We start from the raw sequence: 13,648 nt of genomic DNA, 5'->3' as shown, positions 1-13,648 counted from the left end.
TCAATGCCGGCTCCATGGGGCCTGTGTAGTTAGCATTAAGATGTGCTGATGACAACTGGGTACCCTGCAGGGAAGCCCTGCTTTAGCCCAGGGAGCATTTCAGGGTAGCAGCCCAGCTGCGGGACCCTCAAGGCTGACGGGCCTCGCGGGGAAGCCGGGGAGAAAAAGCTCCAAGGACGCTTTGCTTTTGGGACCGAGCTGGACTCTGTGTTGGGGTCCGGTGTCCCCAGCAGGCCTGGCAGCACGGAGTCCTGTCAGCAGGTTCCCACACGGCCTGCAGAAGCATCAGCACCTTCCCTGGTTCCTCAGCACCTCCAGGTACAGCTCCCTGCAACCAGCCCCTTAACCAAGGCCGCCATTTCTTGGGGGAGGTAACTAATGCCTGCTTTCCTCCTCACTGGGAACCCGGAGGTCCCTCTCCCGTGATGTGAGGAGCTGAGGAGACTGGAATAGCAGCTGTATCAGGTGATAAACCGTGTTTAAAACCAAGTAGGTTTCACAGAATGCAACCATTTAGTAAAATGCCTGGGCCTGGGGCAAGCAGGCTCCACAGGATGGGTGGGAGGTGGCCTGTCGGGGAAAAGACAAAATCTGCCTGTTACCTGGGTCCCGCCCGCCCGCCCCACCCCCAAAGCAGTAAGACACTCAGCCAGGTCCAAGAGGTGATGTTCCTGTTTATTGTTGCAGCAACTCTTACAGACATTAGCGTTCAGTTAAATAAAGGAAGAGAGCACATTAAATACATCACAACCCCCAACACACCACGGAGGAGGGGAGGGCGGGCGGGCCCCAGTGACCAGACTGTCGGAGGAAGTACATTCAGTGGGTGTGCGGCGTCCACATTCCAGGCTCACATGTATATATACTTTATTTATATATTTATTTATATTTATATATAGAGATCATTGGGTTCTGTGTATACAAAGAACGATATCGGTACAAATACAATACTATATTCTCCCACTGCTTTACAATAAGCTCTATTTTATCCTCTTTACAGAACAATAGTACAGGCTCGTCCTGGAAGGGGCTGTGCTAGGTATGTACACAAAACCCCCTTCCCACACCTCCTTCTGCGCTGCCTTGAGGGTGTGTGTGTGTGTGTGTGTGTGTGTGTGTGTGTGTGTGTAGGTCGGCCAAACCAGGAAAAGAGCAGACAGATAATCGCAAAACAAGTGGCATGTGGGTGGGAGAGTGAACAGGTGTACGGGGAGGTGGCCCTTGGTTGTAAACATTGGTGACAGCCACACCCCTGGCTCGTGGATGGTGTCCTCAGTGTGCAGATGGGGCGCCGGGGTGACGGGAGCCATGGGGGAGGTAGTAGGTTACTCTGGGACCCTCAGAGGCCGGTGTGCATGGGTCATGTTCACGAAGCAGAGCCGTCTGCAGGTCCTCGGAGTCCAGCCCCCTGGGGGCCCCAGGCCCCGCAGAGCCTGCTCCAGTGAGCCGGCTCCAGGCATCGATCTTGGGGGTTTCCTCCACTTGGGAACCCGAGGCTGATGGTGGCTCCCTGAAATGTTCGCATCTGAGAAGGCGAGTGGGGTGGGTTCCGGTGCATGCTGGCTGGACCAGGAAGGGAGCACAGGGGCGGGGGTCGTGGGGAAGCTAGGAGTCATCAGCATGCCTCACCGAGCAGCTCTGCGCCCAGGCCATGTTTGGGATGCTCGGTACATGGTCTTGCCCATCACATGGGTATCCAGATGTTCACATGTACAACTGTTCATACTGGAATGTCAGGGGACACTGACCACCACTTCCCACGGGGCTTCCAAAACCAGAGCTACTAACATGTAGGGTCCTGCCTCCTGGTTAACCAAAGGGAGCTGCACTTCCTGCCTCGGTGGGTGACCATGTGCCGAGCTCATAAACATGCGCTCGCTGTGTGTACGGGGCCACTCTTAGCAGGAAGGAGGGTGGTGGGGAACGATCCTCCTTGTAGGCAAGGCCATGTCACTCCTCTAGGCGAGCTTATCAAGTTGCCTTTTCCAGCCCCTGGCAAACTTCCTAAGTTTTCCATGCAGCAGCATAGAAAAGGGATTCTCTCTCCTCCCTCTTTGGGTGAAGACACGCCACTGTAATTACTGGGAGGCTGCAGAGGGACAAGCTAGCGGAGTTTCCATCCCTGGCCCATCTCGGCGGCTTCTGAACAGGTGCTTGGGCAGGTGGCCCCGAGGTCACCCTGGGGGCAGACAAGGTGAGCCCTCCGAGGATTCCCCAGGCTCCTGAGGCCTGAAATGCCACCCATGCCGCTGCATTCATGTTTCACGACTCTTTCTGGCAGAGGACGTTGAACTGTGACTCTGTAGTATTTCATTACAGCACCAGCCACTCTACAGTTGGAAAGTGGGAACCGGGACCCAGGGTTCCTGACTGCCCACCGGCTCCCCTGGAGGAGGCGCCGCCCCTCCTCCCCAGCACTCGCTGACCACACACCGAGCGAGCCATCACCGCTGATGGCTTTGAAACATTCGGCTTTCCTGACTCAGAAGGTACAGAGATCCCCAGAGAACAGACGGAACACAGCTGTTTGGTCCAAGTCTCCTGCTCCTCATCTTTATATTCGCTCTTCTCCCTCCTCGAAACCCCTCCACATTCAATCTATAAATACATACTACCCAGCATGTGCTCACCAACTTCCTGCTCCCACAAGCACAACATAAATATCCCACGTGCAGAGAACAGGGACTATATTAATATTATAAAATATATTAGTTTCTCTCTTCCCCGTCTCTGCGGAGGTCATGAACAAAACACAACAAAAACCAAGCCACACCCCGTCCACATAAAAACAAAATGCTCTTTGGACCAAAGAATAAGTAAAAACTGGCTCAGAATAAAATTACTAAAATAGTTTCACCGAACTGAGACGGGACTCATACACATGAGGCACCTGATTAAAAAAAACACGTAACACTCCACACCAATTAAACGCTCAGACCCACGAGGCAGCAAGGGAAGTTTCGGGAGCACGCTGGGGACTCGGGCATAGCTTGAGGTCATGATTGTCCCCTTAGTTCTGTGGTTTATGTGCTCTCCTGGCTGTTCACAGGTCGAATACTGCCTAGTGGCCCTGAGCAGAGGAGCAAATGTCACACAAACGCACCTGCATCCCTGTCTTCCAGGTGAGCAGTCCTGCCTTCCCAGGCTGTGTGTGTGTGTGTGTGTGTGTGTGTGTGTGTGTGTGTGTGTAAGGGGAGCCACCAGAACACTGAGCCCAGATGGTGCTGGCAGGGCTGGGCCTGAGCCACAGAAGGGCATCTCTCCCAGGACAGAGCTGACCAGCCCCAGGGTCTCAGCAGCCAGGGGAGGGGGGTTCTCCAGGGGCTCCGTGTGCCTCCTGGGTGGAGGGGAGGAGGGAAGGGTGACAGATATGTGAGACTGTGTGTACATACAGGTGGGTGACATGGATGGAGGCAGGCAACACCTGCCCACGTTCATCTAATAGTGTGTAACCTCAAGACAACCCAGAAGCTGATGTCCCAGGAATTGCCAACACATGGCGACATCCTTGGGGGAGGGGCTCCTATTAGAAAACAATTGTGTTGAAATTGGAACTATAAAAGGAGCCTTAGGTCGGCTCAGAAATTCTGGGCAGAAATAATGTATGGTGCCCCACGTACATGGTGGGCTGGTCTGTCACCACTGTATTCCCACACACTTACTCGAGGAGAGCAGAGATCAGTGATGGGCTTGTAGGCACTGCTGAGTCAGCTGCTTGCTGTCCTCCGAGCTCCTCTAAGAGGCCGGCCCCTCTTGGGAAGGGAGCATTCCCCCTTGGGCTTTGCCAGCCCCCGAGGGCCCTCAGGACAGTCCAGTCCTGGGCAGATACCAGGTGGATACTGGCTGCTCTCCATCCTCAGGGGAGTGCATACAAAACTTCCCTGGTATTAAAAAAAAAAAAAAAAGTAAACAGGAGAGAGACAGAGAGCAAAGTCTTGACGGATTCCTTCCTTCCTGTGTAGACCGAACGCTGGGCACGAGGGGAAGTCTCAGTGGGCACACAGATGCAGCACGAGAAACACAACCACGAGCGAGGAGAGTCCTCCATGCAAGCGCCGGGCGGTGGGCGCGGCCTCAGATGTACACGGGCTGCTCCTGGGCCGTCAGCAGTCTGTACATGGCAGCCGGCATCGTCTTCATGTGAATCTGAGGGCAGAGGCAGGCGTTAGTAGGGGCGGAGGCTCGGGGGCCCAGGGCTGGGGGAGAGCGGTACCTCCCACCACGGGTGGGTGTGAAGATTCCTCCCAACCCCACTGCTAGCAGGAACCTGCCTCCAGGAAAAGTTGCATCCACAGGCTTTCTAGAAAGCTAGGGGGAGGAGGGACAGGATAGCTATGAAGACCGGGTCAGGTTTATTTCCCAGCCAAGTGCTTTTGTTCTCATCGGGCCTTTGTGGAAAAAGGAGAGAATCTTTAAAATGGAAGTAAGTGTCTGCGGGTGCTGACTGCTCCTCTTGCAGCCCTCCCCCAGCTGGGTGGTGCAGGAAATGAGTTGTGAACAGCCCTTCTGACCCGGGCCCAGCCCCTGCCAGGGACCCCCCCTCTGGAGACCTGCTCTGCTCATGAGACTTGACTCTAAGACTTAAATCTCCCAGGCACCTTTGGTGAGGTTCGCTGGGGAGAAACAGAGTTGGGCAGCCGAGGAGAGGAGAGAAGCTGCACAAACCAGAGCCAATAGGAGGCGTTGAGGTGGTTTTGTTTTGCTTTGTTTCCTTTCAGATTGCACGCAGAAGGGAGATCGAATGCTGTTTGCCTCTCTCCTTTTGACTCTTTTCACTTAGCACTCTACCCTCAAGGTCCCAACAAATGCAGATTCGGAGGACAAAGAGGTGGTTACCAGAGGGGCAGGGCGTCAACCCATGGTGATGAATGGACTAGACCAGTGGTAGGCAAACTCATTAGTCAACAGAGCCAAATATCAACAGTACAACGATTGAAATTTCTTTTGAAAGCCAAATTTTTTAAACTTAAACTATATAGGTAGGTGCATTGTTATTAATTTAATTAGGGTGCTCCTAAGGCTTAGGAAGAGCCACACTCAAGGGGCCAAAGAGCCGCATGTGGCTCGAGAGCTGCAGTTTGCCGACCACAGGACTAGACTTTTTGGGGTGATCAGTTTGTCACACATACAGATGTTCAATTATGATACTGTACCAAATTTTAAAAAAAGAGAAAGTGAGCACATCACCCTCCAGGAGACTTGATCTTGTCTCAGGGAGATGCTCTCAGACCTCTCATCACTGACTCTCCAATCTGGTCTGAGACAGACAGACTGCTCTGGCTGCTGAGCGCTCAGGCTTGGTCAGGGCTGGCCCGAGGCGCCAGGCGTCAGAGGACCCCAGTCCTGGCCCCCACACCTACCTCCCCCACAGCGTTGGAGAGGATGTGGACGATCTTCTCATGCGGGGTGGCGACCACGCTCTGCCCGTTGATCTCGATGATCCGGTGCCCCACGCGGACGCCTCCCCTCTCGGCTATTCCCCCTCGCATGAGGCTGCAGATCTGTCGGAGACAAAGGCCAGGTTACCCCTCGAGGGCGGGGAGCTGGGTGGGGACAGAGCCTGTCCTTTCTGGAGGCCCCGCTCCTCGCCCTCTCATCTCCGAGAAGCTGCCACGGGCAGGCTTCGAGCATTTAAATCTCCTTGTTGCTCTTCACAGGAAACAGGGTTCTGTGCGCCCACGTGGCCAGCTCCTTCGTGCACTTTGCACGGCACTGGGTTTCACGCACGCGGAATCCTGCCTCCTTTTCATCCCAGCCGAGTCTCCGTAAAAAGAGCTGTTGGGGGCTGTCACTGAGCTGCCAACGTTTTCAAACTGTCAGCCTGTGTAACTAAGGTAAGTTTTATTTCCCACAATCACTGGGGGCTCAAATGCCAAAGCATATAATGCTAGCAGCCACTTTTTAGGGTCCCAGTGACATTAGCCAAACTGGGGCTGGAACCCCACTTCAAGTCTAGAGTGCAGCCAGCTGGAGGGGAGCTGCTCCTTCTGGCCTTCCCAGCTCAGTGCCCCAATCAAACGCCCTTCTCTCAGAAATGACAGCAGCAGGGCTGTGTCCAGGAGGGCAGAGGCTGCCGGCTGGCGGAAGGGAGCCGGCACTTCCTCGTTTGGAGGGTTTTGGGGTGGGCACCGTAGGGGATAGCCACCTCCACCTCACACCCAAAACAGTCGGAATTTCCCCAGAAGAATATGTTCTGAATTTACAAAGTTGACTTTTCAATGGGACGGTGAGCCGCTATTTAAAAGCCTACACAGCCCTAGCCAGTTTGGCTCAGTGGATAGAGCATCGGCCTTCGGTCCCAGGTTCAATTCTGGTCAAGGGCACATGCCCGAGTTGCAGGCTCGATAACCAATAGGGCGTGTGCAGAAGGCAGCTGATCAATGATTCTCCCTCATCATTGATGTTTCTATCTCTCTTTCCCTCTCCCTCCTCTGAAATCAATAAAATATATTTAAAAAATAATAAAAGCCTATGCAGATGAGACTCTTGCGACAACACACCTCCTGCTCTGTGAGCACGTGGAGACCTGCAGCCCCCCAGGTACCCTTGGTCAGAAGTTCCTAAGGTGCAGACCACACTTCAGTGAGAATGAGGCCCAACAGACCCACATCTACTAAGTAAGAACCTTTTGATCCTATTTGAACTTTTAATATTATTCAAATAGGAACAAAGCAAACAGGGGAGTATAAACGGATAGAAACAGGATGTCAGACTAAACCAGTGGTCGGCAAACTCATTAGTCAACAGAGCCAAATATCAACAGTACAACGATTGTAATTTCTTTTGAGAGCCAAATTTTTTAAACTTAAACTGTATAGGTAGGTATGTTGTTATTAACTTAATTAGGGTCCTCCTAAGGCTTAGGAAGAGCCACACTCAAGGGGCCAAAGAGCTGCATGTGGCTCGCGAGCCGCAGTTTGCCGACCACAGGATTAAACCGATAAGGAGCTCCTCCCTGAAAAACAAACAACGCTCCACAGGTCCAGAGGTCAGATAACGTGGGCTGGGTGTCTCACCTCCCACGGGGAACTTCAAATGGGTATTTCCAAACCTTAAAACATACGTGAAATAACATTTTGATTATCGACAACGTTTAACTGAAATTTAAGGAGGAAAAAATAATTTTTTTTTTTTAAATCTGGGAGGATGAAAATCAAGAGGGTACAAAGGACAGATTGGCCACCCAAACCCAGAATGACGATGAGAGCAGAAGGCATGCTGGGCAAGAGGAAGGGGTGCTGAGTGGGGGAGTTTCTGTCTGCGACGAAGGGAAGGTCTAGAAAGGGTGATGGCCATATCACTTGCTGCAGGTACTTAATGCCCTTGAATTTTATGCTTCAAAATAGTTTAAGTGGTCAATTTAAGGTGTGTGTTTTACCACGAGGGGAAAAGGAAGTATTTTAAGGTCGACATCCAAGGGATACAAATACTCTGTATTCCCAAAGTGCCAACTGAGGTTAAAAAGGCAAAGCACAGTCCGGCTGGTGTGGCTCAGTGGTTGAGCGTCGACCTATGAACTAAGAGGTCACAGTTGGATTCCTGGTCAGGGCACATGCCCGGGTTGTGGGCTCTCTCTCATTATTGTTTCTCTCTCTCCCCTCCGAAATCAATATATACATATATATAAGCACAGATTAGTCCTGCACATGGGGCAGGGTTCCCAGCCTGAGCCGTGAGCTGGAATCACAGGCAGCTTTGAAGTGCGCCCCCCTAACCCCCCTCAGTGCTCCACACCCTGGCATGGGGACAGCAGCACCCAAGGGTGGGGACAGTCCCCAAGGCTAGAGGGGAAGGAAGCCCGAGCTGGTACGCCCCAAGCTACCTCGCATTAGCAGCTGGGAGGCCACCACGCCCTGGGCTCTGAGGCCAGGGCTCTGAGCAGGGTCTCTCTCTCCTCATGTTGAAAGGCACAGATTCTCCGTCCAAAGAGGAAGCTGAGCCTGCCTTCACCCATTCATCCCCTTCTTCGCTGGATTCTTTCAGGGAACGGACCAGCTTTAAAAATTTAAACTAACATACCAAACTGTGTCACATTTGCGTCTGGCTTTTGGAAAAGGGCGTGGAGTTGTACTTACAATTCCGTTCTGGACGCTGAAACCCAGCTGGTAGCGAAGGTCCGGCCTCCGGATCAGCACGGTGGTCACCGGCGGGCACCTCACAATGTTCAGCTTCACCCGGGCCTGGTTCTTCAGGCCCTGAAAATGAGCAAAGCACCGTGGATGTGCGACCACGCAGGCAGGCAGGCGGCAAAGGAGCCCCAGTGGGGATCTGTCACTCCGTGGACTCCCCAGGTTCCCGCAGTCCACTGCTCGGGAGAAACCGCCTGCCTCACATGGAGCCCTTGCGTCCTGTGCAGAGACCAGCGACCAGGGCGCTGCCTTCACTCTGGGAGGTGGGCTGTTCAGAGACCTGAAGAAAGGGGTCGTCGTGTGCTCTCGGCTTGGAGGATGAGGGAGGCACAGTGTCCCCCCTGGTCAGGAGACAGACAGTGGGAAACGCCTTTTCTCCGAAAGGCACACTCAAGCAAAGGACATCTAATCCCAGCAGCTGGCCTGCTGCGCCAGGCTGGTTTTCCCTCCGGCTCGAATGCTCCTTTTCCCCCACCCCCTGTGCCTGTCAGAGTTCATCAACGTCCCCCAGGCTCTGGGAAGGCAGGGCGGGCAGGGCTCTCCCCAGGCCTCCCGGGGAGAAGGAACAGGGCGCTGCTGGGAAGATGGGGAGGAGAGAGGGAGGCTGGGGGTTGTCAGGTTACAGGATCTTGCTGACACTCCCCACCCTCTAAGTCAGGATGGAGTGCAGAGGGGAGGGTGGTTTTTAAAGATAAAAAGGGCACCTGGCCTGGTTTCAGAGCCCGTTTACAGAGCTTCCTCTGCCCATTCTTGGCTACGCTGAGCTCAGGCCCACGCTCCTGTCCCCTGGCCACGCAGGGCAATGACCTGGTCTGCTCAGGAAGTCACCTCAGTTGGGGGCAGTTTGGCTCCTCCAGGTCCTACCACCAACTGTGAGCTTCCTCTTAAAAGGAGGCGCCAGACACAACTAGTGCAGCCCCAGAATCAAGGTCCACCTCCCAGATCTTGAGACCACCTGCTCTGCCCTGTGAACAAACGCCTGCTCTGCCCAGCGAACGCCTGCCCTGCCCAGCGAGCGCCTCCCTTGCCCAGTGAGCGCCTGCTCTGCCCTGTGAGCGCCTGCCTGCCGGAGGGTCCAGACCAAATGGCCGACAGCAGGCATTTCCCAACCTGTTTCCAGTCATAGACATGGATTTGCACCCTTTGGCTGGAGGCGCTGCTGCCCAGTCCCTGCTCCAAGGGTTGAGGCGGGCAGATCTCAGCACGCCTGCCCCACTGACTTCCATCTGAGGAGGCCAGTTGACGGGAAAGGCTCAAGGTCAGCCCCAGTGCCTACCCTCCAAAGGGTCAGAGGGGAGAGGGAAGCTGTTCCTAAACGAGGGGCCTGTGGGTGGGCGGGCAGCCTCTCCTCCAGCAGCCACCGAGCAGGCACAGGTGTCCAGGACCAGCCACTGAGGGACAGGTGTCCAGGACCAGCCCCCGAGGAGGGACAGGTGTCCAGGACCAGCCCCCGAGGAGGGACAGGTGTCCAGGACCAGCCCCTGAGGAGGGACAGGTGTCCAGGACCAGCCCCCGAGGGACAGGTGTCCAGGACCAGCCCCCGAGGAGGGACAGGTGTCCAGGACCAGCCCCCGAGGAGGGACAGGTGTCCAGGACCAGCCCCCGAGGAGGGACAGGTGTCCAGGACCAGCCCCCGAGGAGGGACAGGTGTCCAGGACCAGCCCCTGAGGAGGGACAGGTGTCCAGGACCAGCCACTGAGGGACAGGTGTCCAGGACCAGCCCCCGAGGAGGGACAGGTGTCCAGGACCAGCCCCTGAGGAGGGACAGGTGTCCAGGACCAGCCACTGAGGGACAGGTGTCCAGGACCAGCCCCCGAGGAGGGACAGGTGTCCAGGACCAGCCACCGAGCAGGCACAGGTGTCCAGGACCAGCCACTGAGGGACAGGTGTCCAGGACCAGCCCCCGAGGAGGGACAGGTGTCCAGGACCAGCCCCCGTGGAGGGACAAGTGTCCAGGACCAGCCACTGAGGAGGGACAGGGAACAGCCAGGGTGCTCTGTGGGACAGGGGCCAGCAGCATTGGGGTGTGGGTGAGGCTTGTAGGCGAGTTGGTTGGCCAGATGCCTGGTCGGCCATCTGTTTGTCTGACCATGTGTGAGTGCCCCTGAGACTGCTGTCCCTCAACACCCATGCTGATGTTGAAACCTGCCGAGCCACCTGTCCCTGAACCCCGACTCCTGCCAGGCCCTGACCTGGAGGCTCGCAGGAGCTGTCTCCTCTCATGTCCTTGATAAAATGGCAGCTATAATTAGGCCTATTTTATAAAAGAAACAGGCTCAGAGCTACCAAACAACACACCCAAGTTCACCCACGTCAACATGCAACCCCAGGTCTGTCTGGGTTCAAACCCAAGGCGTTTCTCCTCCGCCCTGATCCTCCACAGACCACGGGAAGGACCCTGTCATTCACGAGTCAGGCTTGCTCCACCCAGGAGGATCGAACATGTGCTCCACGCCTTTCGTTCCAGCCTTGCATGGGCTGTGTTTTCAGCTGGCTTTCCTACCTGGCGAGGGTTCTTCAAGGGCCCCGCTGGGGCCTCCCACCGCCTTTAATCTGTTCCAGTTTGTCCCCTCATGCATGCATTTTGAGGGGCTCCGTTCAGGCTCCCACCTCCAGCGTCTCGGCCTGTTTCCTGAACTGCTCTGTTTTCTGTGGGATGTGAGCCTCCCACTGGCTGTAATCTGGCTTCCGGTGACTTGGTGCGCACACACAGGCAGCAGTTACCAGCGTCTCCCGTGGCTTCTAGAACATCTCTGGGAAACCGCTCTGGTTCGAGAAATGATGATTTCCGAGTGCAGCAGCGGAGGAGCTGAGCGGGATTCTCCCTGGCCTTCTGCAGGTCAGCAGGCCCACCGTCCATGCCGAGCTCTGGCTTTTGCTGCCGACAGCAGGGCTTGGTGCAGAGGACTCTGCTGTGTCCGGAGACCTGGGCTCAAGCTGTCTGTCTGCTGCCATGGGCGTGGGGGCTCAGACGCTCTGCGCCCCTCCTTCCCCTCAGTCTCCTCAGGTGCCACCCACTACGGTCTCTTCCAGTTCTCATTTCTGATTTCACCCCTCCTTGTGCTTTTTTTTTCTTTCCTAAATATGTTTGCCGACACCACACTGTGCTTAGCAACACCTATTTCTAAAATTAAAAACAGGTAGGCAGAGGGTTTTGCTCAGACATCATTCATGCGTGTATTTCTTTTCCCTTTGAGTGCTTCCTTTTTCTCGTTCACTTAATACATATTATAGACCATTTGCAATGTGCCAAGAAATGTGTTAGGTGCTGGGAGTGGCTTAGGAGCTCAGGACAGGGCTTCCGAGCACATGGCTGAGCAGCTAGAGGGCTTGAGTCCCTTCACTCCTCTCTCTCTCTCTCTCTCTCGCTCTCGCTCTCGCTCTCGCTCTCGCTCCACAATCACACCCTATGACACCAGGAATCTGTGGGAAGCAAGAGCAAAGAATGCCGAAACAGAGGAGCGCATTAGAACCACAGCCCTTCAGACAAAGCCACCTGCTCTGAATGTTTACACCTGCTATCAGGTGTGTCTGTGAGGTGCAGGAGCGCCCCTCAGTGCCTCGCAGAGCATACGAAAAGCAAGAGCAGGACTGTTTCCCCAATGCCACCCAAGGAGTTCACAGTGCTCCGGTGGGCTCCCTTCGGCGTGAACCGATTTAAGAGGCCTGACTTGTCGCCCAGCGAACAGATTTCTAGATGGGGATGGGTGCTGTGTGGTGAGGCTCAGGGAGGTGGCAATTTGAAACCACCAGACCATGTGTTTGCTTGGCTGTTCCTAATCAATGCTTCAAGTTGGGTCCCATTAGCTTGTATTTCTGAGCTGCCATTTTATTAGAGGTGCCAATGAAATGAATGGTCATTTCGTCCCCATGACAACGGTGGAATGGTACAGCACATTAAGAAATCTGGTGGGAGGGTAAGGGTAGGAAAGTGGGGAGGGGAGAAGAGAGAAGCCAGAGTGGTCTCCATGGCAACAGGCAAGCAGAACCAGGTGATCCTGTGGAAGGAAGGGGGAGCAGTGCTCTAGTTTAAGAAAGAAAGAAAAAAAAAAACAATCAGGAGGGCAGGACCATGGAGGCAGTGAGCAGGCCCACCGCTAACATGCTTAGCCTACCAAGTATTATGCTTTGGGAATTATGACGGGAAAAATAAGAGCCAGGGAAGAAAGCAATTAAAAAAATTCAATACCTGTGACTCCATTCTAGAAATGTATTCTATTTCCTATAATTAGGGAGAGAAAGGTCAGCATGCATGGAAGTGGCCAGACACGGACTACAAGGCTTTTCCTAAAGCACAGCTGGGGATTGGTGATCACCGCCCGGGAGCCAGAATCCCACCCCGACCTGCTGAACCGGAACCTGCATTTTAAACGAGTTCCCGGGTGACTGCAATCAAAGTCTGTGAAGCACCGATTTGGCAGGATGAGAGCAGCTTGTTAAATCCGTCGAGGGAGCACTGACACACACAGAAATAAGCAATGCTAACAGGAAGTCCCCAAGAGGCCCAGAGCATTCCCTGCAGCGCCCCCAGGTGGTGGGGGAGGGAGAGCGAGCATCTGCTCAGGTGCAGGCAAAAGGGTGTGTTGTCTAGAATTCAAAAACAATACGACAATCCACTAAACCTTTTCCTTCCTTATGGCAATCCAGCTGGAAGCAGTGGTAACATTTCCCAGCCAGGGGGCGCTGTGGCTGAGCCGGTCACACTTTTCCCTTCCACAAAGCTGTGCCTGGGGCACCTGGGAGGGCAGCTGTGTCCTAATGGGGCTGCCCACTGGGTTCTTCTCTGCTGAGGGCAACACGGAGGCACGGGTGTCCTCACCATCTTCACCAGTAACACCTCTTTCCTCACTACAGGGCCTTTTAATTTGCTGATTTCACAGACGCTCCATGTACAGACATCAAAGGTCAACTATTCACGCAAACAAACCCTTTCTCGGAGGAAACTGATCAGACAGTGCTGACTACTCTGAGCGATCTTCCTTTCCACCTCGCTGTGTGGTCCACCGGACAGAGGGTGAGTCCCCGTGTGGTACCAGGGGAAGTCCGTGCTGCCCGCATGGGCCTCAGCCTACCCCATCTCACCGGTCTCCTTTCTGCAGGGGCAGGGAGGGGCGGAGGGGGATCTGGACTTGTGTGTGTGTGTGTGGGGGGGGGGGGGGGGGCGTCCAGGGCCAGTTACCTTCAGAGTCTCTGGTGACCCATCTGCAAACCAGGTGTTTGCTGTCCCCTCCCTAATGGGCTGTCTGTCATGAGGAGGGAGAGGGGGTGACTCTGAAGGGCCTGGCACTGCCTGGCAGGTGCGTCATGGGCACTGGCATGCAGCCCCTCAGTCCTCACGGGGTCCTGCTTATTCCCACCCAGGCCCCAGCCCCACCTCACTCAGGTTATCCCCACTTCCTGCTCCTCCTCCCCAGACCTTTCTAGACCCAGATCAAGTCCCCACAAACCTCCCCCCTCCCCCCGCCCTTCCTCTCTCCTGACTTCTCTCCCCGCATCTGATCTCCTACCCGCCTAAGTCA

General features: G+C 54.9%; 1 protein-coding gene across 5 annotated transcripts in view; it reads right to left on the bottom strand.

Moving 5' to 3' along the window:
* Positions 1-656: 656 nt before the first annotated feature.
* Positions 657-13,648, bottom strand: part of APBA1 (amyloid beta precursor protein binding family A member 1) — a 198,042-nt gene continuing 185,050 nt past the window's right edge. For all 5 annotated transcript variants that reach the window (XM_070431529.1, XM_070431528.1, XM_070431527.1 and 2 more), the window contains 3 exons: positions 8,076-8,195; positions 5,361-5,501; positions 657-4,146 (listed from right to left, as the gene is read on the bottom strand). In XM_070431529.1, the coding sequence (XP_070287630.1) occupies positions 4,075-4,146; positions 5,361-5,501; positions 8,076-8,195 (333 nt within the window). In that variant the 3' untranslated portion in view covers positions 657-4,074. The remainder of the gene's footprint in view (positions 4,147-5,360; positions 5,502-8,075; positions 8,196-13,648) is intronic.

Source organism: Myotis yumanensis, unplaced genomic scaffold (assembly GCF_028538775.1).
Source record: "Myotis yumanensis isolate MYYU_CA2020_CCGP unplaced genomic scaffold, mMyoYum1.0.hap1 SCAF_12, whole genome shotgun sequence".
NCBI classification, from domain to species: domain Eukaryota; kingdom Metazoa; phylum Chordata; class Mammalia; order Chiroptera; family Vespertilionidae; genus Myotis; species Myotis yumanensis.
Note: the sequence above shows the minus strand (reverse complement) of the source record. Positions and strands in the feature narration are given on the sequence as shown.